Source organism: Mirounga angustirostris, unplaced genomic scaffold (genome assembly GCF_029215605.1).
Source record: "Mirounga angustirostris isolate CCGP_5_RB_7025 unplaced genomic scaffold, mMirAng1.0.hap1 SCAF_1, whole genome shotgun sequence".
Lineage (NCBI taxonomy): Eukaryota > Metazoa > Chordata > Mammalia > Carnivora > Phocidae > Mirounga > Mirounga angustirostris.
In genome coordinates, this window is record NW_026991709.1 from 4,807,251 (window position 1) to 4,832,230 (window position 24,980).

The following is a 24,980-nucleotide window of genomic DNA, read 5'->3' on the forward strand; positions in this document are numbered from 1 at the left end:
GTGAGAGAACAGACCTCTGGGTGAAGCCATCCAGCTCGTGGTACTTTGCTGCGGCAGCCCCAGGACCCGGGGACGCCAGGCCTGAGCGCATTCCCTGGGTGCGGGCACCTGGGCTTGGGGTCGGTCCTGAGGTGGCAAATGAGCAGCTTTGGCCGACGCTCTGGTGTGTGTGTGTGTGTGTGTGCGCGCCCACACGCACGCTTGCACTTACGTGTGAAACGGGGAAGCTTTGAATATGCAATTAATGGAACAAATATTCAATATCAGACTTTATTTTTCTCAGACTTTATTTCCACAACAGCATCTATAATTTAAAGGTTAAGAAGACAACAAAGGGGGCGCCTGGGTGGCTCAGTCGGTTAAGCGGCTGCCTTCGGCTCAGGTCATGCATGATCCCAGAGTCCTGGGCTCGAGCCCCGCATCAGGCTCCCTGCTCAGCAGAGAGCCTGCTTCTCCCTTTCCCTCTGCCTGCCACTCTGCCTACTTGTGCTCTCTATCTCTCTGCCAAATAAATTAATTTAAAAAAAAGACAACAAAGGGAACAGGGACAGTGGGTCTTCTCAGCACTGCTGCTATTTGTGTATGTGACCCAACTCATAAAATGAGGGGAAAAGTCCAAATTACAAAAGAAAAAAGAAAAGTAAAGGACACCAAAACTAAGACCAATATTTTCTCTTTCATACGCTCTTTTCATAACCATTAGCTTCAATATTGCAAAGGTTCTTCAAAATCTGGGACACTTTACAAGGTTCCCAGCCTTTGCCACTTCTATTCAAGGTACTATCAGAAGAGCAATCCAGCAAGGTAACAAAACAAAAGGCATCCAAATTGGAAAGGAATAAGTACAATTACCTCTGTTCACAAATTGTATGATTTTATATGTGGAAAACCACAAATATTCAGCAAAAAAAAAAAAAAAAAAAAACGAAAAATGTTGCATTTCTGGTCCCTAACAATGAACGATCTGAAAAAGAAATGAAGAAAAACAGTTCCACTTACAACAGCATCAAAAAGAATAAACTACTTAGGGATTAACTTAATCAAGGAAATGAAAGACATACTGAAAATTATAAAACATTGCTCAAAGATATTAAAGAAGACATAAATACACGGGAAGACATCCAGTGTTCATGAATTGCAAGACTGAATATTGTTAAGATGCAAATACCACCCCAAGTGACCTCCAGAGTCAGTGCAATCCCTGTCAAAATCCCAATGACATTTTTTGTAGAGAGAGAAAAACCCACTGTAAGATTCACGTGGAATCTCAAGCTACCCCGAAATTGGCAAAACAATCCTGAAAAAGAAGAAGGAAGCTAAGGACTCACACTTCTTCATTTCAAAACTTACTACAAAGCTACCATTATCAAAACAGTGTGGTTTTGATCAATGGTCCTGGTGGTCCATTGGTCTGTGCCTAAAGACAGGCACAGACCAATGGACTAGAACAGAGAGCCCAGAAATAAATGCTTGCATATATGGCCAAATGATTTTGGATGGGGGTGCCAAGACCAATGGGGGAAGGATGATCTCTTCAACAAATGGTGCTGGGAAAACTGGGCATGCCTGTGCAAAACCATGAGGTCGGGCTCATCTAACCCCACATAACACCTGCCTCACAGAGATCAAAGAACGGGGTGTGAGAACTGGCTGGGAGGGCTTTAGAAGGGGGGCTGCTCTACGGACCTAGAGAGTAAGGAAGAAAGAGGCGTTTGATGGAGAGCGAAGAATTGTTGGCATTTTTGAACACCGGCTTCGGGACAGGTGTTTTGTAGAAATGGTTTCACTTAACCCTCCTAAAATTCCTCTGAAGTAGGTATTGCTTAGCCTGACGAAGAAAATAAAATTAGTCGTAATCCTCCAATCTAGAGATGGCCACTGGTATGAACCTCTACATTAAAAAAAAAAAATGCTTTTCCTGGGGCGCCTGGGTGGCTCAGTCAGTTAAACGTCTGCCTTCTGCTCAGGTCATGATCCCAGGGTCCTGGGACCGAGCCCCGTGTCGGACTCCCTGCTCAGTGGGGAGCCTGCTTCTCCCTCTCCTGCTCGCCCTGCTTGTGCTCTCTCTCTGTCAGGTAAATAAATAAAATCTTTAAAAAATGTTTTTCCTTATTAAACATCTCTTCAGGACTTAACGTAGCAATGGGAGCTCGTTGCAGCCAGGGAAACAGTGCACATTAAAATCGGTATCGCCCCCGCCAGTCTCCCCTGGGGGGCTGGAAACACGGCTACAGTCAACACGGGGAAGCAGGTGGCATGGCTGAATTGCTCTGAGAGTGACCGGCCAAGGGACACCATCTCAAACCACCGAAGTCTGCATTTAAGCCACAACGCCAGGTGGTCTTCATCATTCATGTGTTTGGTGAGATATAATTCATTAAGGGGCTCGTGTGTAGCAGGTGTCATTCAAGATTCCGGGAATACAAAAGAATATGATCCTGACCTCCCCCCTCTGGGGTCTCTTACAATCTAACAAAGAAAGAGAGCAGTATTTGAGAACGCTGTAACGGGGGTCTGTGAGGCTCAAGGACTGGCGAGCCACCTCTTTGGGGAGATCAGAGAAGGCCTCCTGGCAGAGGTGACAGCCCCGGGTGCATGTGGACTTCAGATACAAACTGGTGCTGAGCGCAAATGCAGGACAGCAAAGGTGGACACAGGTGGCAACAGAAAAGCCTGGTTCCAAATGCGAAGCCACTTTTCGCATCCCCTTACAGTGCGTGCACAGAAAAGAAAACCCAAAAGCATCGTTGCCCCTCCGTGGACCCAGCCCCTTTAATTGCAGAAATTATAGAGAGCGCGCCGCGCCTGAACCAGCCGGTGAATCTTCTCCTTAAGGACTCTCCTCCTGGCAGAGGTCTCGCTCTGTTCTTGAAGTAGCCAGGAATAGTGCTCTCTCTCCTGCAGTATCTGCATCATGGCTTTCTGTAAGCAACTGCCATACTCTTGGAGTATGAAATACTGAATTATGAATGGGATCTGGTTGGCGAGACGTTTGCTGGCTTCCTGGAAGAGGGGATAAGAAAGGTCAGCTGGAGGGGTCTTGGCCTGTGGTTGCAGCAAAGCCTTGGGATTCTTGGATCCATGGGTAATTGCCTCGATAGGTCCTGGTGGTCCCGTCCACCCCACTGCAGTGGTCAGCACTGAGCCATGGGAAAGTTCTATCTGGGCTGCCTGAGTTCGACGACAGGCAGGTATCCCCTCGGGTACTAAGAACCCACCTGGCAGGCTAGCAAGCCCATAGCACACTTCTGGACATCCCAGCCTTCCTGGGAGCTCCGCCCCTCTCCTCCTCCACCCCCACCCCCACTCCACCTCCCCAGAGAGTCCTCTGGGCCCTGCGATCCCCTGGCCCCTTCTGGGAGCAGATTGGGACCTGCTTTAGTGGCCACCTCATTCCCTGTCTGCATAGGTAAGAACAAGTTTGCCTGGCAGCTGGACCTCACATCTGGGTAACTACTTTCTATTCTGATTCAGGAAAGGTTTCAGGATGGGCACCTGGGGGGCTCAGTGGGTTAAGTGTCTGGCTCTTGATTTCAGCTCAGGTCATGATCTCAGGGTCATGAGATCGAGCCCTGCATCGAGCTCCATGCTCAGTGGGGAGTCTGCTTCTCTCTCTCTCCCCCTCTCCTTCTGCTCCTCCCCCTGCTCTAGCTCGCTCTCTCTTTCTCTCTAAAATAAATAATCTTTAAAAAAAAAAAGAAAAGGCTTCAGGAGTTGGGCTTCTTTGCAGATTAAAATTACTTTCCTTTCTATGCACCCCACATTTCTTTTTTTTTTAAAGATTTATTTATTTATTTGAGAGAGCGAGAATGAGAGAGAGTACATGAGAGGGGGGAGGGTCAGAGGGAGAAGCAGGCTCCTCGCTGAGCAGGGAGCCCGATGCGGGACTCGATCCCAGGACTCCAGGATCATGACCTGAGCCGAAGGCAGTCGCTTAACCAACTGAGCCACCCAGGCGCCCTGCACCCCACATTTCTGTCCATGGACGGAGGTTTGGAAACTCTGGAGGTGATTGGGTCACAGAATCTAGGGAAAGGAATTTTCATTCCTATTTTGTGGAGCCGGTGAGTTTGAGGCCGTTTGAGTCCCGAATGCCTTCTGAACATCACGGAAAACTAAATGCTAACTAGTAAAGTTAGTGCTTGTTGTATTTTGCTGTATTCTGATAATAGCAATTTTGTAATTCACGCATAGCATAAAATATAAAGAACTTTGCAGTTGGAAAGCATGCTTTGTCACATTAAAAACCTGATTCCCAAGTTCCCCAATTAATTAAAAGTTCCTAGACAGGGTTACAACTCTATGTTGTAACAACAGGGTTATCACCATAAATGAGACAATATGTGAGCATTTCTCACTGCAGAAGAGACTTCAAATCGAGTAGCGGCCCCTCCCGCCTTCCCCTGTGAAGCAGCTTCAGCCAGAATGCCTGGGGCCTGCGGGGCCAATACCCCCGCCACCGGTCTATGTGCTCACCCAGAAATAGGCATTCAGGTGCACCCCAATCTCAGTGATGGACGACACCGAAGACAGATCTTTGGAGAATGACAGTTTCAACTCGGGATTCTGCAAGGGCTTTCCCACTGGGTTGAAGACCTCTTTCCGGACTTGGTTCAGAACCACGCTGTAAATCTCGTCTTGACAATAAACCAGCTGCTCCATTCTGAACTGAAGTCGGATCAGATTTTCTGCTGTTTCTGCTTCTCTCGTTTTTATGTCTTCAATCTTGTTCTGGGCGGATAAGAGAAAGCACGTGACTTCTTGCCTCCCCCTTGTTGTTTTAAACATCATAGGAAGTCCTATTATGTTGGGATGGTATTAGACGTAATTTCAGGTCCAAGAAGGCCTTGATTTTACATGGCGACTCTGAGGAGGACCGCTGCACCCCATGCTGCTATCCTCCTCCATCCTGTGTCTCTACCCCTGCAGGGTCCTGCCCACTCCTGTGCTGCAGGTCCTCCTCTCTGCCCCGACCTCCCTTCGCTCCCACATCACCGTCTGCCTGCCCCCTCGATCGTGGTCTACTCTATACTTCTACGTCCATCACCGTGGTCTCTCTAATCAGCTTGAATCCACGCATTCGAGAATGAATCTGCACCAATGAACACAGTGGGGTAACAGCTTGACATCTCTGTTTCCCAGAAATCCCGTGACTCCTGCGTTACCCCCGCAGTTAGGGGCATTCTGGGAAGGGAAGGGATGACGTGGTGGAGAAGAGCCCCTTCTTGGGGTCAGGAGCATGGGGGGGGGCAGGGGGCCAACAAGCAGGGCCTGGGAAGGACAGGCTGCTGGAGAAACGGTGGTCCAGGACCCGGCCTGTCCCCCATCCCCTGGTGAGGCACCCGAGGCCTCAGACAAAGCCCTTGGGAGAGATGGAGAGGTTAGAAGTCAGACTGAGTTTTCGCCAACCGGCCAAAGAGGTAAAAGGAGACATTCGGCTGTTACGGGAAAATGGCAGAAATTCTCTTTCCTGCTCACCTGAGTAGTGGAATGAGATTCAGACCCACTGGCCCAGGCTTGGGCAGAGGAGGGTTTTTATCTCGAGCCTGGGGATGGGGCGAGGGGGGGACCAGGAACACCCCTGGTTCCCATCACTGAGAGGGAAATCAGAGCTGTTTCAGTGGAAACCAACAGAGCTGCGACAATATTTTTAAGTCCCACTTGGGAAGATTTTGGAGTAGGACTAGTGGACAATTCTGTCCTTTGTGGTAGAAAGAGATTCAAAGAACCGGGCAGTCACCAGGTATGTTCAGAGCATCACCACGGAGCCTCCAGCCCGCCGTGTGGCGGAAGCTCCTACAGACAGGGTAACTGGGCCAAGAGCTTTGTTCGTCCCTCCCGGGGGGGAGGGCAGACTGGCTGCCACCAGCCCAGCCGGCCCGCAGTTATAACCTTGGCCTTGGATTTCTAAACGACAGTAAACCTGCCACTTCTCTCAAAGGTTAGACCCAGAGAAAAGAGCCGGCAGGTCAGATGACTGGCACGGAGACTGTGGGTGCTTACCTGGGCTGTTTGATTGAGGTTGGAGAATTCACTAAAATGCCTCTTGGCTGCATCGGCGAACGTTTGCCAGACAACTTCTGACCAAAGAGAGAACAAAGCATCCGTAAGTCGCAAGCAGGAATAAAACAGGTTAGAGACACAGGGAAGTGAAATCATGTTACGTGGACCCCATTCCAATGTCGCGCTCCCCAGATCTATAGACTAAGAGAGAAGGAGGGGACAGTACATTGTCCCACGGAGACACAAAAGCCACCCCCACCCCCACCCTGCCCGGGTCCTGTCCACTTGCTGTCCTTTCATGGAGTGTGTGTTCTCTCCAGGACTAGGACCTGGCTATACCCCGGCATGGTTGGGTGGAGGGGAGGAATAGCCAGACCACGCTCCTGTGCACTCTTGTCTTCCCCCCAAAATGGTCAAAGAAGATCTTCCTGCTTGGTTTGATAATTGCACCCCGATCCTTCCCTCTAAGGCACCGAGCCCTACAGAAGGTGGAAGGTACCGGGCTGGGCTGACCATGTGCAAGGCACTGGGAGAGCTCCTCACCAACAGTCTGGTGGAGAATGGTGAGCGCGGGGTCTATCAGCTGTTCCATATACTGGTGCACTATGGTCTCGAACGTCTTGTAGCTGACAAATCCAAGAAGCTCTCTACCGCGATACTGCTTTTCATATATTGAGACTTCTTCGTGAATAATATTTTTAACTGCAGTATAAGACAGACCACCGTGGTGAAGTCTAATGATTCCACAAACATTTTACGAATAGAAACTTTTTTTATTGCAGCCTTGCTCACCCACGGGACCCCAAGGCAATATTTCTAAATGGAGCTTTTTCATAATGAAAAAAAAATTATGGTCTGATAATGCCAGTTTAAGGAAAACTGACTTTTAAGAAACAAAATTGTTATCCTATGGAAACGTGTTTCAGTTGAGAGTCATCACCCTGAGAGATGAGCTTAGTGTTTGTAACTGGTAGAAAGTACCGGATTAGTTCCACGAAAACAGAAACTTAAATATTATTACAGCACTTACAGATCTCCCAAGAACACATCCAGACTACAGTTGGAGGAATCCTACCATGGACGTGAACAGTGCTGTTTTTATCAAGCGCCAAAACAAAGATACCTCACACACACACACACACACACACACACACACACACACACACACACCCTGCAGGCATCTGGACTCTGGCAGAAGGGAAATTGGAACTTCCTCAGGCAAAGCAAGGAGATTCTTATCAAACCACCGACCTCTGCGGTCTTGCGGTCTTGCATTAGGGGCGAAGAGAAAAAGGCAAATGAGGTAAGTAGAATTGTCTAGTCTCCAAACAAAGGAGCAAGAAGAAGGCTGGAGGTGGTAGAACTGTAGAATTTGGTGAGGGCAAGGCTCCACATCGATGGCTGAGAAGCGGTGATCCATTGCTAAGGGGCCCCATGGTGTCTTGTGTGGGCATGTTCGGCTGTTTGCACACTTCTGAGCCAGAAGCAGCCTCTGGTCTTGGTAAATATGACCCCAAGGTGTTTAGGGGGAGCCTTGTCCCAGGACTTACCTTTTTGGGTATTGGCTGTGAGTACAAGTACCCAGCTTTCAAAATGCTCCCTGACTTTGTTAAATAAGCGGCTATCTTTCTTCTTCACGACTTCTTCTCCCTCTATTAACTTTTCAATGTCCTGATTAAACACCTTAATTTTCTGAAAATGAGATAAAGTCATCAATCTGCGCTGTAATCACATTAAAGAGCTGGGACCTGCCTGGGGCTGCAGCGTGTGGCGTTGGGCGGGGAGGGGCGGGGGGGGAAGCACTGCCAGAAATCTAGTCAGCCACCCAACCACTCCATCTCCCAGGCAAGACAAATGGCGGGCAGCTCCCTGCAAAACAGGGCTCCCGGCATGCCACGGGCAGGGACGCATGGGGGGCCATCTCAAGAGGTGCTGGGCCACCAGGGAGGATGTGGCCATCTACAGGGATCTGGTGACACAGAAACCAGTTTCTGTGCCTGAGTGTCACAAGGAGTCCCGGTCACCCTCACCTCGATCAGAAAGAACATTCTATCGGCTTCATTGCTGGGGATGTTGTCTCCACACTGGTGCAGTTCCTCTGTCGCCCTCTGGTGGCTCTCCCTTATTTGCTTTTCTAACAACGGGAGTGATTTCTGAACAAAATAATAGCGAACAATGAAACTCCGCAGCTTGATGAAATCGGCTGACAGGTTTCTTAGATACATGGGCGGAATCCCATGTGAAAGCTTTCAAGGGGACCCGGAATCTCTATTATTGTGTGAAGCTTGTTAACACGGACACCTGTTAAAGAGCCCAAGGATGGCTTTGCGTGCAATGGGTGTGCGCCACGGCCTGAAAGATCTAGTGTAGAAATTTGCTGTTTTGTTAATGTCATTGGGGTGGGGAGGAATCAAGAGGTGGCCAGGTTTTGGTTTGGCTTGGTGCTCTGTATTTAGAGAACAGGTAAGGGCACCTGGGGGGCTCAGTCGATTAAGCATCCAACTCTTGGTTTTGGCTCAGGTCGTGCGTGATCTCAGGGCTGTGGGATCGAGCCCCAGGCCAGCCTCTGCGCTCAGCGGGGAATCTGCTTGGGATTCTCTCTCTCCCTCTCCCTGTGCCCCTCCCTGCCGCATACTCTCTCTCTCTCTCTCTAAAATAATAAAATCTTTTAAAAAATTTTTAGAGAACAAGTACACTTGAATGTAACATAAGCTTCCTTTAGTAAAATGTTCTGTTGGTGATCATTTGGGTGTCATAAACTGATAAACAGTGCTAGGGTAGAGGGTCTATCTTGGATATCAGTGTCAGGCTGGGTATAGTCCTAACCAATCAGCGATGCTGATGCTAAGGAAGGGGAGGAGAAGGAAGGACATTGAGAGGCACCACAGAGGGCTGTCTTTGGGCTAAACGCCATTCTGCACCCCCCACATCTCAGTTGAGCCCCACACTGCGGGAAAAAGCACATGGCTTTATTGCCTCTTGGATTTACGAGAGAGGAACCTAAGGCTCAGAGAGGCAAACTGCCTGATCCTGTCACCAAGCGAGTAAGTGGTAGAGTCCCCGTGCACGTCCTGCTCCCCGCCTCCCCAGCCCAAGCAGGTGGACACAAGGCCTGAGGGGCCAGTGGCCCCAGCGTCTGCTTCAGTGAGTGGGAACACTGCAGCCAGACAGGAGGAGTGCGTGGGGGGTTAAAGGCAGTTTGTGGATTAGCATCCCAAGCCCAGGTAAGATGCTGACGAAGGTGGACGACACCAAAAGTAATAAGGTCCTCACAGGGGCTTTTGTTTTGTTTTGTTTTGTTTTCAGGCATTTTGAATCTATGGTCAGAAATGTATTCCATTTTTTCCTGATGTTTCAAATGATCATTATCATAATGGTCTTGTTATGAATTTTTTTTTTTTTAAGATTTTATTTATTTATTTTGACAGAGAGAGACACAGCGAGAGAGGGAACACAAGCAGGGGGAGTGGGAGTGGGAGAGGGAGAAGCAGGCTTCCCGCGGAGCAGGGAGCCTGATGCGGGGCTCGATCCCAGGACCCTGGGACCAGGACCTGAGCCGAAGGCAGACGCTTAACGACTGAGCCACCCAGGTGCCCCTCTTGTTATGAATTTTAAAAAATTAACTTAGAATACCACAAGTGTAAAATATTTAAACGCTGAGAAATATATCATCAAAAATACTTATCAAAACGCAATGTCTTGGGCGCCTGGGTGGCTCAGTTGGTTAAGCGACTGCCTTCGGCTCAGGTCATGATCCTGGAGTCCCGGGATCGAGTCCCGCATCGGGCTCCCTGCTCGGCGGGGAGTCTGCTTCTCCCTCTGACCCTCCTCCCTCTCATGCTCTCTGTCTCTCATTCTCTCTCTCTCAAATAAATAAATAAAATCTTTAAAAACAAAAAACAAAAAACAAAAAAACCCGCAATGTCTTTTCGCAAAAACAAAGTTTTTGTCAATGAGACGGGGCTGTGTCCTTTAGACAGGGGATGTCTTTTGAGGCCCTGTTGTGCAAACGAAGGGGGTTCCACTGGAATCAGGACTCCTCAAAGTATGTTTCCCAGACCACCTGGGAAGTCACAAGTGCAAATTCATTGCCTCCTACCCTCTAGATTTACCGACTCAGAAACTTGAATTGGGGCCCAGGAATCTGAATTTAAATAAGCTTTCCAAGTGACTCTTGTGTGCAGTTTGAGAACCACTGGCCCCTTCCAACCGAATGTTCCTGGAGTATGTGTTTCCTGGCTCGGAAGAATTCATTGCTTTTGTCTGCTGGTAAAATAACTGACTGTTTCGTTCTCAAGGTCGACAAAATGTTAACCTCTTGCAAAAGGATACATTTGCTAAGTGCGGGTTCATTCCTTTTACCCTTCTAAAGTGGCTTATCGTGTTCCTCCTTCCCTTGTTGCTTCCCCCAAATTGACGGATTGAGCAATTTCTTCAACATTACACGGCTGTTGCTTCCAGGTTTTGGAAGCTCTGCTGGGAACCTCTGATCATGAGCGGTTTGGTTTTCAGAATGAGCTTGTCTTCTGGCTTGTGTGGGCAGCTCGGGGGGTGTCACAGCCATCTCAGGGTGGAGGGGCTTGGGTAGGCTGTGATTTTTACAACTCGCGACCCAACCCGTTGACTCACATTGATGTGCAAGATGAGCTCATTGGTCAGTCTTTCTGCCAGACGGGGCACCGTAGCCTTTCCTTCCTCCAGGAGAGCTCTGAGACAAGACAGAACACATGGGCGTTCAGGAAGGACCCTGGTTATCAATACCGTCAGGAAAACCTCGCTGAAATGGAGGCGGGAGGCCAGAAGGGGGAGCTCCCACGCCATACCGTGGTCTAAGAAGTGTCCATTCTGGACCCAGCAGAAGCCTCCTCAACAGGAGAGAATCATCGGCTTTGGGCCCCAGAAAAAAGGATGTGCGCCGTCTCTCCTACAAGCAATCCACCACCCTTGCAACTCAGCCAAAGAAAACCTGTCAGCACCCTGAACGCTTGTCTTTCTTCAATGGACTGAGTTCAAAACAACCCAACTTCTCCTTCTTCTCCATAAAATAGTGCTCCTCTTCTTTATTTGTTGGACTTGCCTATGGTTTTACCATGACTCCTTTACCCCAGATTGCAATTCTCTGTTATTCCCAAATAAATTCATTTTTGCTGGAAAAAGAACTCACTGTTTTATTTCTTTCTTTCTTTTTTTTTTTAAAGATTTATTTATTTATTTATTTGAGAGAGAGTGAGTACATGAGAGGGGGGAGGGTCAGAGGGAGAAGCAGACTCCCCGCCAAGCAGGGAGCCCGATGCGGGACTCGATCCAGGGACTCCAGGATCATGACCTGAGCCGAAGGCAGTCGCTTAACCAACTGAGCCACCCAGGCGCCCTCACTGTTTTATTTCTAAGGTCAACAACCTATATGATCATTTTTCCTATTCTGGGCTTTATTAAGTGTCAGCTCCCTAGGGTGACACAGGCCATCAGAAAGCCAAGTAGTGCATAGAAAGACAGTTGCTAATTATGGGGTGAGCCCAAACCCAAGCAAGCAGGGTGCTAGAAAGGTTACATTTATTTTCTCTTTTATCATCTCAATAAACTCATGAGTTAAGTCATCTTTTTACCCACAGGAAAACAAAACAAACTTAACTTCATAGAGGATAAATGACTTGCCCAAACTAGTATTTTATTTCTTGTAACAAATAATTATTTCCGAATAGCCAAATCAGTCTTAATAAAGAAGAAAACCTGGAGGCACTCTACTTCCTGATTTCTAAATATATATTACAAAGCTACCGTAATTAAAACAATATGGTACTTGCATAAACACAGACATACAGACCAATGAAACAGAACAGTGAGCCCAGAAATAAACCCAGGCACATGCAGTTAACTGGTCTTTGACGGAGGGTCAAGAGTATACAATGGGGGAAGGACAGTCTCTTCACCGAACGATGATGGGAAAACTGGACAACCACGTGCAAAATAATGCAACCGATCCATATCTTACACTATTACACAAAAGTCTGATTAAAAAGGCTTGAATGTAAGAGGCGCCCTCGTGGCTCAGTCGGTTGAGCGTCAGACTCTCGATTTCAGCTCAAGTCTTGATCTCAGGGTTGTGGGACTGAGCTCCACGTCAAGCTCTGTGCTGAGCATGGAGCCTGCTTAAGATTCTGCTCTTCGTTTCTCCCTCTGCCCCTCCCCTGCTTGTGCTTATGCTCTAAATAAATAAATAAATAAATAAATAAATAAATAAATAAATAAAAAGGCTTGAATGTAAGACCTGAGATTATAAAACTCCCATAAGTGGGGCACCTGGGTGGCTCAGTTAGATGAGCTTCTGACTCTTGATTTTGGCTCAGGTCATGATCTCAGGGTCATGGGATCGAGCTCCATGCTCCGCGGGGAGTCTGCTTATCCCTCTCCCTCTGCTTCTCCCCTGTCTCGTGCTCTCTCTCAAATGAATAAATAAATAAATAAAGTCAATCTTGGGGGAAAAAAACTCCTCGAAGAAAACATTTAGGAAAATATTCACGATATTGGTCTTGGAGATGATTTCATGGACACAAAAAGCACAGGCAAGCAAAGCAAAAACAGGTAAGTAGGGTCCTACCTTGACGACATTACGCGGAGTGAAATAAGCCAGTCCCAGAAGGGCAGATACTGTCTGATGCCATTTACATGATCTGCCTACACTGGCCAAACTCACAGAACCAGAGAGGGGAGTGGTGGTTGCCAGGTGTTTGGGGGACGGGAAACAGGGACTTGCTAACCAACAGGGGCGACGTTTCAGTTATGCAAGATGAAAAAGTTCTAGAGGTGGCTGGTCAGCATTGTGCCTGTAGTTAACAAGATGGGGTTGTGCACTTAAACAGTTGCTGAGAGGGTTGATCTCATGTTAAGTGTGCTTACCCCAATAAAACTATATTAAAAAAAATTTCAAACGGTGCCTACTAAGCGGCAGGCACAGTTCTAAGGGTTTTACAAATACTAATGCGTTGAATCCATGAACAACTGATTTTAAAGGCACAGCGAGGCTCAGTAGCTAGCCCAGGGCCACACACCAGGCTGCAGAGTGTTTGCAGAGTGTGTGTTATGTACATGAATCCAGGAAGGATCCCACAGGACCATTATTCCAGCTCTGCTCTGAGTGTTTCTCATGCAACAGGTGAGTCCCTGCACACGGGCCCTCAAGGATTTCCACTCGGATGCAGGACGACAAAGCACATCAATGCACTTTTCTCATCCAAGACTTTGCTTTCCCAAGGACCTTGAATGGTGGTGTCCACAGCGTGGTCCCTGCCCCGGTAACATTGACCTCTACCGGGAATGTGATAGAAACACAAATTCTTGGGCCCCGCCCCAGACCCGGGGTGAACACAGACATAGTCTACATTGATCTCTATCACTTGGCCACCATCTTGGCCAGTTCTGGAAGGCAGGGCTGGCTTCCCCAGAGGGTAGTCCTAGTGCGGCCCTAAAGAATCTCACCTGAAATACGGATGTGCTTGGAAGAACATCGTTTCTTTCTCGGTTGCCTCGGCCAGGCTCAGCTTGTTGGTGATCTCCTCCTGTCCCCGGCACCTCACGATCATGTAGCCCTTCTGCAGACGGTACGTGAGGTTCTGAGCCACTTTCACGACCATGTGTTCGGTACCCTTGTCCACGAGATCTGGTTTGGTCAGGATTCCTGGGAGAGGAGTAGCCAAGGACAGCGGAAAAGGTCAGTTTTCTCCTCACATACACGTGAGTGCTGCTAGGCTCTGGGATCCTTCCTCAGCCAGGACCCGGGAAGCCTTCTGGAGCTCTGGTGGCGCAGGGCCTGAAACCCCATTCACGCATTCCATCGCCACCCCTCTTATCTGCGTCTTTATTTGCTCTCCCACTCACTCAATTCAGTCATTTCCTTGTGTAATTTATTGAACAGACATGTCTGTATCGTCAGAACAGACAGGCTCCACCGTGTTCCCTGAAATGGATCATTCCCTGCTGGACAGACGGTCTGGGTCCCCCTCTAGTATCTCCCGTCACAGACTCACTCTGCCCTCTTCCTGTGGGTGGAGGCCTCCTTGGATAGCGTCCTCCCTACCTCCCTCTCCCCCTGCTGCCCCCACAGCCTCCCACTTAGATTGGATGGAATGCTTTGAATTCTGAGTATCGATTTCCACTCATGTTCTTAGGGTGTCAAATAGCCACTGCATTTTTCTGTCTATTTAGGGTGGAAACCTAACGTCATCTTCTACTCTCTTTGCCCTTGTTTTCAGTTTGTGGTTCAGTCTGACTATCTGGCTTATCATTTCCTGAAACTTTCCTGGCATCTAAGCAGTTGAATTTCTCTGTTCTACCTTCCTTTACCAAAGGTGGTCATCAAGAGTGTACCCTTGGGGGGCGCCTAGGTGGCTCAGTCGTTAAGCGTCTACCTTCGGCTCAGGTCATGATCCCAGGGTCCTGGGGTCGAGCCCCGCATCGGGTTCCTTGCTCCGCGGGAAGCCTGCTTCTCCCTCTCCCACTCCCCCTGCTTGTGTTCCCTCTCTCCGCTATCTCTCTGTGAAATAAATAAAATATTAAAAAAAAAAAAGAGTGTACCCTTATACTCACTAAAAGGTTTGTGTGCACACAGACCTTCATGTTACTAAGGGAGCCAACAGGTCTCTGAACCTACTGGCATCTTCCACCGGCAAAGGAGAGGACCCTCCACCAGGAGGGACGACAACAGCCACGAAGGCCCCTCCATGGAGCCAGCAGTCATCCAGGGAAGGCTAGATCACTGAACTGTAGTCCGAGGAAAAGTAGGAAGATAAGAAGGAGTGAGGTTTGCAATGAGAACTCTCCCTCGCTGGGAAGAGAGGGCCTTCTCACCCAGTGCCTGAGTTTGAAGCCAAGAACTCAAGTAGGAAATACGCCTCCATCGACAGCCTCAGGGCATGAGCATCATCCAGTGTCCCAACTCCTGGGCCACGGAGAAGGGCACTGTCAACAATGTTTCTTCTTTTTAAATTAACTCTTTCCTGAATACATTACATACTCATATTGAATTTAAAAATGCTTATTAAGCCCACTGCTTTAGGTATTGAGGAAATGGCGGTGAACAAGATTGCCAAGTCCCTGATTTCGTGACAATCCCCTTACCTTCCAGTGGGTAAAAGCCAGATAAATTAGTCTAGTAATATACAAGCAATAAAGAAAAAGTATCTGATATTGAGAAGTGCTAAGCAGAGAATGAAAATCCAGTCATGTGCAGGCAGGGGCGGATGGTGCCGTGTTGGGTTGGGTGGACAAAGAAGGCCTCTGGGAGGGCAGCGTTTGGCTGAGATCTGAATGAGAGGAAGGAGCCAGCCCTGTGAGGATGGTGGAAGAGCATCCCAGGCCCTGGGGATGACAGCTACGCTGGAGAGTTGTGGGCAAGGCAGAAGTGATGGGAACCACGATCAGAGAGGCATAGGCAGCCAGGTCACAGGAGGCTTTTTTGTCCAGGAAAGGGGTCCAGGGTTTATGTCTGTGAGGTGGGAACGTTAGGGTAGAAGCAGAGGAGGGGCCTGACTTTATTTACCCGCTTAAAGGCCAGTGGGGGGGTGCTGTAGTGGGCAAGGTGAGTGCCTGGAGACCCAGTCAGAGGACATTTGAGTCATCCAGGCAAGAAATGATGGGGGCCTGGTCTAGTGGTGAGCATGGAGATGGAGAGGAGTGGACAGACTTGGTATAGTTTTGGAGACAGAGTCACCGGGATTCCAGATGAATGAGACATGGAAGCAGGGGAAGGAGGAGTCACGAGTGACTCTCAGATTTGGCTCTAGAGCTGGGCAGGCAGGTGCAGTGCTGTGAGGTGGAGAAGCCGTGGGAGGGAGGAGAACTGAGGTGGGGCGGGGTATCAGGAGCTGTGTTTTGGTCGCATTACATCGGAGACGTTTAATAGACATCCAAGTGGAGATGTCAAGCCTAGGGAGAGGTAAGGGTTATAAATTTAGATCTGGGAGTTGCCAGCACATAGAGACACTCAAAGCCACGGACGAGTAAGCTTGCCTAAAGAGCACATGTTGACAGAGGGGAGATCTCAGAACCAAGTTTTGGGTTTCCGACATTTAGGGGTCAGAGAATGGAAGAAACAACCAGACAAGACTAAGAATGTGACCTCCAGTGGCCAGTGAAGGAGGAGACGGAGCGCGATGGTGACCCGGGGGCCAGCGGGTTGTGTGTTACAGCAAAGGAAGGAGAGATTTCGAGAAGGAGGGAGTGGTCAGCTGTCGGACTGGGTCTGAGGTGGAGAAAGATGGGGACAGAGAAGTGAAGGTGTGTGTCAGCATGGAGGGCACTGGCGACCTTACCAAATGCCATCTCTGTACCTTGGTGGCGACAGGAATCCCGCTGGGGCTGGCTGAGTGGACAGTGTGCATCTAGCTGTTGGAGGGGGGGGACCGGCCTCGCAGACAACCTGCTGGCTCAGTGAACAGTGGGCATCTAGCTGTTGGGGGGGGGGACCGGCCTCGCGGACAACCTGCAAATGTACCAGCTCCCGGTTCTTTCTGAACCTTGGCATTATGTAAACCACTACTCTTAGTCATCAGCCTTGTTCTCTTTTCACCCTTTGGAAGTACTGTATAGATAGGCATTCAGTTCTCTTTTTTAAAAAATGTGGCAAGATACACATAACTCGTGTGTGCAAGAGAATAATTCAACTAATGAAAATAGGATGTTTCCTCCTTCACTCCATCTTCGGTTATCCTGTTTTTAAAAATCGTGTATCTTTGGGCGCCTGGGTGGCTCAGATGGTTAAGCGTCTGCCTTCGGCTCAGGTCATGATCCCAGGGTCCTGGGATCGAGTCCCGCATCGGGCTCCCTGCTAGGCGGGGAGCCTGCTTCTTTCTCTGCCTCTCTGACTCTCATGAATAAATAAATAAAAACATTTAAAACAAAACAAAACAAAACAAAAAAACAAAAATAAATAAAAATCGTGTATCTTTAAAAATTGTGGTAAAATCTACATCACATAAAAGTTACCGTTTGGGCCATTTTAAAGTGGATGGTTCAGCGGCATCCGGGATCCTCACGGTTGTGAACCGCGCCCCACCCCCCAATAGGATTCACTTCATCTTGCAGAACTGAAGCTCTGTACTCACCCACTAACTCCTGGTCGCCCCCGTTCTATAAACATATCAATATCCAGATAGCTGACCCTATGAGATAGATGATGTTACCTACTGTGGTCGCCAGTGAGACATCCTTCCTGACTTGGGATCAAGAGAGGACAAAGAGCACAGAGCTACAATGAGCAGTGACCCAAAGCCTGAGTGTTCTCTCTGGGTCGGTGTGTTGGTGATGCTTGCAGAAGTCGACAGCTAACAGGGCACGAGGGTGATCTAGCACAGAGTGAAACGTTATGCTTGACGTCTATGCCCCTAATATTCATTTCTATCCTTACTGGGAAACCAGGCGTTTATTTTGGAAGAAAAGGGAAAGGCAATTGTATGCCGAGTTTGCATTTCGTCAGGGACATGACCTGCAAAGTTTCAGGAGGGTCAATTCTCTGGGTAGGTGGAATGATTGGTGACAAAGTGATGTTGAGTGATGATATTACTAATAAAAAAATAGCAGCTCTCATTTGCTGAGAAAATACTACATGCATAGCCCTAAGGACCATCCTATACGATATTTCTTCATGGAATCCTCCCAACCACCCAACACATAGGTGTGACTGTGATAACAGTTCGTGGATGAAGACAGTGAGGCCAGGAGTGGTTAAATATATTACCCAAGGCTTTGTAGCCAGTAAGGGCTAGAACAAGGATTCAAACCCAGACTGTGTGCACCCTTAAACCAAGTTCCCTGTAACAAGTCCCAGGGTGACTTTTTTTTTTAGAAGAAATTTAAGAGAATCCAGCTCCCCACGAAGACTTCTGCTTGAATACCAACGCTGCAGACTCTCGCACCCCAACATCAGCCCAGTAGAATGTTCACTGGGGCCTGATGAAGGCCCTTTCCATGTACCAGCAGGTCCCAAGACCTTTACCTGTGGAATGGTAGGGCTGATGCGCCGGTCACTTTCTCCTTTCCAGATAATTGTGGGAGAGCAGACAAGGCAGTTCTTGCCCCCGATCCAGAAGGGGTTGTGAACGCAAATGAGGGCCAAGAGGAAGGAGGACGAAGAACCTCCAAATTCTGGCCACACCCCTCACCCTGACTGAGGGGAGACTGCCATCTGCAGTGTGTGAAGGCGCCCTGAGCCCATGGAGCTTCTGCGGGGAGTAGAACTTGTCTTTAATAGTGCTACACTCCGGAACCTTCTAAATATATGAGAAGTCTCCCCCTTCCTTTCTGTCCTCTGCGAGCTTGGTTCTCTCTTCTTACCTATGGTCCTGTCTCCATGAGGGTCCACCTCCTGAGCCATGCTCAGCGCCTCTGTGGTGGCGATGTCCACGTTGCAGGGGACCACCACCAAGTTGATCGTCTGTTGCTTCTCGATGTACTTCTTGATGAGTGCCTTGATCTGATGCAAAAAAAAAAAAAAAAAAAAATCACGCAAAGGAAGAGCACATCTCTGGTCAACCAACAACACAGCTAGACAGGTGTGATTGCAAAAAGCCAATTTCCAAGAGCATGACCCAGTTTTCGCACTTCTGGGCGTTGACTTGGCCAACCCCTTTCCTCGGACATGCCTGCCCCATCTGCCCTTTCTGGGTTCTCTGTTGATTTCCTACTTCCCTTCAAACCCCACCGCTGGTATGTCTTCTTTCCCACAGACTCTCTGATTCCTGTAGCCAGACTAGACCTCTCCTTCTTCTCCAAATCTCTCTGATGCCTCTGAGAGTCTGCCTTCTCTTACAGTGTTTGTGTATGTGTCCTATTTGCCTCAGAAGCCGAGGGGTACCTTTGTGACCTCTCACGTGTCAGCTCAGTATCCCCATGCCGAGTCCCATATGGGGCCCCAAGTGGCAGGTGCTCAGTGCCTGCTACAATAGTATCTGATGTCAATAATATCTCTACATGTGTTCATTCCTAATATTAATGTCTTTTTCTGGAGTTTGTTCTTGGGAGGGGTCTAGCTCACTCAGATTAGAGAAATCCAATAAAATTTCTTAGAATCTATAGGCAAAGAGAGATGTGGGCAGCATAAGCCTTACATTTCAAATTTCAAAAATATTATTCCCCATGGACAATACAAACCAAAATGGAAAAGTCTGGCACCTAGGGATGTATTTTTTTTTTAATATTTTGGTACAATTCACACATAGTTTTGCTCTCATGATGCCCCATAAAATTATTTTAAGTTGCACACAGAAAATAACACTGCATAGACACAAACAGGAAATTCGCATCACGTAAGCACAGCCTAGCATCCTATAAACAATTAAGTGCTGGGGTCAAATAAAAATGACAAATACAAACAGGACCAGTTAGGTCTTAGCTGTGGGAAAATTTCACTGAGTAAAGTTATAATCAATTTCTGTAAGCGAGTTTATGGAATAAACTCACGTTATGGAATAACGTTATAGAATAAATTCACGTTAAACGTGAATTGTCCTTAAGTGTCTTCTTGTTGGTCTTTATCCCCTCGGCTACACCCTTGCATAGCACCTGTTCTGCGATGTCCACAAGGGAACAGACCATCCAGGCTTCTCCACCTCAGCACTGTGGGACAATCTGGGATGGACAGCTCTTTGCTGGGGGGGCCAGCTGGTGCATTATAGAAAATCCAGCTGCATCTCTGGTCTCCACCCACTGGATGCCGGTCAGCCCCTCTTTCCCAAGTTGTGACAACCATAAATGTCTCAGACATTGCTGACGTCTCTGGGGGGAAAACAGGCTTGGGGTAGGAACCACTATGGGAAACATACTTCTTCACCTTCAGTTCATGCAACGAACATTACGGGCACCCCCAGGTGGTAGGTCCTTTCCAGGATCTAGAGATTCAGCACTGAACACACAGGCGATGTCCCTCGGGGGTTTTTGTCCCAGGAGGAAACGCAGACACTCAACAGGGACGGTGAATAGAAGTGGAAGGACCAGGTGCGGGGTACTGGGCATCAGGGAGGGCATCCCGGAAAAGGTGGCATTTGGGAGAGCTCTGGAGGAAGTAGGGGAATGTGCCATGTGGAAATCTGGGCAGAGGGATGGAAGAGAAGGTGCAAAGCTGGAGTGCTCGAGGACCGTCGAGGACTCCGGTGTGGCTGGCGCAGGTGAGGAACGGGGCCCAGTGAGAGATGCGGCCAATGAGCTAGTGGGGCCAGAGCAGACTGGACGTTGGCAGCTTTCATGCTGATGGACGTGGGGCCACTGGAGAGCGTCGGGGAGTGACAGCTTCTGCCCCCTGTGCCCTGGGCACTGCTCCCCCAGTCTCCTCCCCAACCACTCAGAACGAGGGCAGGGGAGGCGCTCCAGAGCCCCTGGGGCTGCCCACAGAGACCTAGAAGTCTCCCCATCTTCAGCTTGGCCCATTCCCAGTTCCAGAAAAGCTCACCTGCAGTCCAATGTCCTGGGGCTGGTTTCCCACAGGTACCCTGGTGATGCCGGGAAGGTCAATGAGGGTCAGATCCGGAACCTCAGGGGAGGTGATCTCCAGACTAATGAGCTCATGGCTGATGCTAACTCCGTTCCCAGCTATGGTGTTCTGGGCTGTGGAGGCCGAGAGAGGGGAAACCCAGGGTCCAGATTAACGACCCATCCGAGGAAAAGCAGTTGTAGGAGCCTCCGAGAGCCCCTGGTGCTCAGGAAACACTTCACAGAGGCCCGAGGAGTGGTCTCTGAGGCCCCTCGGGGGGCTGTTGAACACACAGCGCCTCCGAAAGCCTGGCGGGAAGCATACCACATGCTCACAGTGGGATTACGGATGGGTTCTGCTCTCTTTATGCTTTTTACCTCCAAAAGGTGAGCCCTTGCACGAGTGGCTGGGCGTAGGGACCTCTGTCTAAAGACAGATGGCGGAAGTGACGGTGTGTGACTTTTTTCTTTTTGAGCTGGCCTCGAGCTCTGCTGATGTGGCAGGACGGTCTCCGTCCTCCTAGAGGGTGGCCAGTGGACGGCCGGGCTGGGTCGGAAATTGGAAGGTGCGCACAACTGTCATGAAAACCCAAGTGTCCGTAAAGACGGACCCTCTGTGCCATCGACAGGGAGCCTCCATCACATCCGCAAGCTGAGACTGGTGCGGGGAGGAAGGACAGACGTGCAGATGTGGGCCCCGGGGATCCCCACGAGAGCTTCGCAGAGCAAATCTCAAGGCCGGAAGGAGGACATGTGGGCGGAGCTGAGACAGTCTCTCCTCCCCTCCCCCCCCCCCCGGCACTTCCACCATCTGCCCAGCTGCCTGGCTGTGCGTGCACCTCGCTTGCCTGTCACCCACAGGGATGTCCAGATGCCCTCGGGTAGGCGGGGGCCACCAGACACGCAAGGGGATCTCGTCCCTTCCTGGGAGCACCCCTGTAGGTGAGCTGGAAAAAAACAGTCTTCCCACAGGCTGTTCACGTCACAACCAGAACAGGCACCGACTAAGATGTCTCGTGCATACATCTCAGAGCAAGGACCCGCTTCATGTGCGTGGGGCCTGAGCTGTCCCCATGTTCAGAGGGGCCCCTCTCCTGGCTTCATGGTCTTGTAATTCTTGGTAATTCTGAACGGGGTCGGGGGGGTCTTGCAGTCTGACTTTGCACTGAGCGCCTGAGTCACGTAGCTGGCCCGGCACTCTGAGTGCAGGGGACCCACTGTGGAGCCTGGTTCAAGTCCAGATTCTGACTGGGCAGGTCTGGGGTGTCTCCCTGGGACTCTGCAGTGCCAACAAGCCCCCAGGCAGAGTCCCTGCTGCAGACCAGATGAGGGCCAGGGAAATCCAGAAATGAAAGGAAGCTTAGATGGCCTAGGTGAGGGGGAGGGGGCAGTATCGATGGAAAACGTCGTGGGACACACATGCCAAGGGCAAGGACACAGAGGTCACTGGTCACCGGCTCAAGGGGAAGCATGGAGACATAAGGACGATGCTCCCCCGTCACCTGGCCTTGTCCCCCAGTGTGGCCTCTCTCCTCAACACCTTCCTTCCTCCTCCTCCTCCTCTTGGAATTAGCCACGGATCCACCGTGGAACAGAAAGCGAGTCCTGGAGCATCAGGGCTGGAGGACCCTTCACCAGGACCGCCTGGCGGGGTGGTCATCAGGGGTGAGCACAAGAACCGGGAGCAGGACTTCTCCGTTCTGCAGGAGATCCCTCTGCCGAGCCATTTGAGGCCTGCAGACATGGGGTTCCTGGGGAGCTGAGCCCGGAAGTCACGGAGAGAGGCTATGTTCGCTATCAGTCACATGGAGCCCCCCACGTTCCGAATCCGCTTTAATAATCTGCAGAGCCGTGGCCCAGACGGGGGTGGGGCGTTCTGCGGGGGGCAATTCCCAGAGGAGGGGATGGCGTGCGAGGGAGGAGGCCCAGCACACGGAAGAGCCTGGGAGGAAGAGGCCCGATGACCAGGAGGCGGAGAAGGAGCCAGGACGGCCAGGGAGCGGCCCCCAGAGCCGCCCCTGCAGACCCCCGGGGCCTCCTACCTTTGAGGACCTCCTTCTCCACCTGGGAGGGGTCCTGGAGCTGGAGCTCCGTCTTGCGGTAGCTGATCTTCCCCCTCCACGCGCTCTCGTGTGGCTGCCTCTTCAGCTTCAGCACCAGCGGGCACCTGGTCACAATCCCTGAGACAGTGTCCCAAACATTCTAAGTTCCCTTGAAAAGAAGGGCTCGCGGGTGCCCTTTCCCCTCACCCCCCAAGGAGCTGCCCCGGCATTCCCAGAGTCCCCGTCTGAGATTTCAGCCCCTCTCCAAGGCTGGGGAGCGATGGGGGCCTGGATCGGGCGGCACGAAAGTGCCCAGGTCCTAGGACAGAGGCACTGCAGCTGCCCCCCTGCCCCGGGGGGCCCTGTGCTCTGTGGTCACTGAGCCTCCAGGCCGACCTTCCTTCCTCCTCCTGTCCCTGCCGTGCTGCTCTGGAAGCCACACAAGCCCGAGGTGAGGCTCTGTGTATCTGAGGGCTCCCCAGGATGCCTGCGCTGGAGTCTCAGTCGGGCTTTGGCCGTGGGACGAGCCTTTGTCCAGGCGGCCGCAGAGGGCAGAGGGCAGAGGACAGATGGACGTGTGGAGCGGTGAGACCTGTCCCACCCCCTCCAAGCCCCTCACACTTGGGGTTGGAGGGTGCGGGGAGAAGGTAGCTAGAGCCAGGGCAAGAGTCTGGGCATCCGAAGGAGGGGGTTCAAGGGCATTCTCGGGACTCAAGGCTGGAACTGCCCCTTGCTTCTCGGGGCTGGGCGTTCCTGTGGCGAGGCCCCGAGCACCGCATGTGTCCTCTATATTCCTGGCCCCAGAAGGGCCAGCATCATCTCCTCCTCCAGCCTGGGGACACGCCAGAGTCACAGGCATGCCACTGGTACCCGGACCCTCCACCATGCTGCACTTCCCCCCAGAATGCGGAGCCCAGGGCAGAGCAGAGGAGCGACCACTCCAGACCCTTCCTCCCTCATGCATCATGTGCCCGGCTGGGCTGACGGGGACCTCACAGGACACCCTGGTGTCTAGGACCAGGCTGCCAGTGGCCAGGAGAGGGCACAGGCCAGGGTGCCTGGTGTGGCAGCGGCTGATGGGGGCTGTGCAGGACCTGGACAGCCCTCTGGGCTCCCCACACCCTCCTCTGTGCCCGGGGGCAGCCCAGATGACACGGCATCGGTGGCCCCCGACCCCTGGGTTCCGGTCGGGTCTGGGCTACGGCCGCACTGGCAGGAGAGGGCTCAGGGCCAGGGACCCGGACGGAGCCTCCTCCAACCCACCTGGAGGGCACCATTTCCTTCTTCCCTTCCTTTTCCCCTTTATTTTATTAAATCATAAACGTACAACAGCCTTTTGACTCTATACACACTCAGTATTTTTTTTTTTCAAGGAAAAGTGTGTCTTATCACACTACGATCCTGGCTAATCGCTTTTCCAAACGTTGAGAAAATTTTTCACATGTCCCCTGAGACTTAGAAATTCAACGTGGTCAAAGAAATGTTTCTACACTCTTTACAGAGACCACTGGAAAAACACGCAAGGTCCCTGGGCCTCGACTGACCCAGGCCCAGGGAGAGCTACTGATGTAAAAGGGGGTCAGAAACCCGGGGGCCACAGGGGATCCCCCTCCCCGCCTCCGCCAGCCAGCCCAGGCCTTGCGCTGCAGACCTAAGCCTTCCAGGGCCTGTCTCTGAAGCTGCTGCCCCCCCAGGGATGCTCTGTGGCCCGCGGGTGGCCCAGCAGGCTGCGAAGCGAAGCTGGCCAGGGTGCTTACCGCTGCCTCTGGGGAGGGCAACGCCCGACAGAGCCTCCAGCACGGAGCTCTTGCCCGAGCTCTGGTCCCCAATGACGGCGATGGCGGGCAGGGCCAGGTCCTGCTCCACGCCCAGCGCCCGCAGGGAATCGATGAGGTCGATGCAGGGGCGCACCTTCTCCTCGTACTGGCTAGCCAGGATGTGCTCAGGGCCCTGGAAGAGGCAGGATTCCCATCATCACTGGGAATTTGGGGCAGAATGTGTACCTCCACTGATGTTGGGGTGCAGAAAGGAGGTAGGAGGGCCTCCGGGAGGTGCCCGTGTTCTCTTCCTGCAGAGGCTTTGCTTCTGCTGATGTGGGGCCAGCTGGCTGGGAGGTGCCTCACTGAGCAGGGAGAAAGCACGCAGGGGTGGGAGCTCCTGGCCAGAGGGAGGACAGGAGCCAGGCCCTGGGCTGCCGAGCAGGGGTGGGGTGGGGAGTGGGGTGGGTTAGCAATGGTGGCAGTGACCACAGCAGCTGCAGGAAATCTCCGCTGGGAGGGAGGGAACAGAAGCCCCAGGTTTGCTGCCTCAGAGATCGGGTACGTCCCTGGGGCTTGCTGCAGGTGCCTGGGAGACTGCGGGGCACCGGCTTTCCTGGTGGGACTGGACCAGACTTGTGGGTTTATGGCTGTGATTGGGGCACTCACCTCTGGCCAGCGGCTGGAATGCACCCTTCCTGAAGTCCCTCTGCATGACTTA

The 24,980-nt window shown here is 51.1% G+C and overlaps 1 protein-coding gene across 2 annotated transcripts in view; it reads right to left on the minus strand.

Annotated features, from left to right (window-relative positions):
- Positions 1-269: 269 nt before the first annotated feature.
- Positions 270-24,980, minus strand: part of MX2 (MX dynamin like GTPase 2) — a 31,535-nt gene continuing 6,824 nt past the window's right edge. Inside the window, exons 3-14 of one of the 2 annotated variants that reach the window (XM_064578684.1) lie at positions 24,260-24,452; positions 22,503-22,640; positions 20,441-20,595; positions 18,331-18,469; positions 13,480-13,678; positions 10,633-10,711; positions 8,034-8,156; positions 7,554-7,695; positions 6,547-6,705; positions 6,004-6,077; positions 4,477-4,731; positions 270-3,003 (exon numbers count right to left, since the gene is read on the minus strand). In XM_064578684.1, the coding sequence (XP_064434754.1) occupies positions 2,773-3,003; positions 4,477-4,731; positions 6,004-6,077; positions 6,547-6,705; positions 7,554-7,695; positions 8,034-8,156; positions 10,633-10,711; positions 13,480-13,678; positions 18,331-18,469; positions 20,441-20,595; positions 22,503-22,640; positions 24,260-24,452 (1,887 nt within the window). In that variant the 3' untranslated portion in view covers positions 270-2,772. Of the gene's footprint in view, positions 3,004-4,476; positions 4,732-6,003; positions 6,081-6,546; positions 6,706-7,553; positions 7,696-8,033; positions 8,157-10,632; positions 10,712-13,479; positions 13,679-18,330; positions 18,470-20,440; positions 20,596-22,502; positions 22,641-24,259; positions 24,453-24,980 lie in introns of both variants that reach the window. The other variant, XM_045902424.3, reaches the window with a different exon arrangement.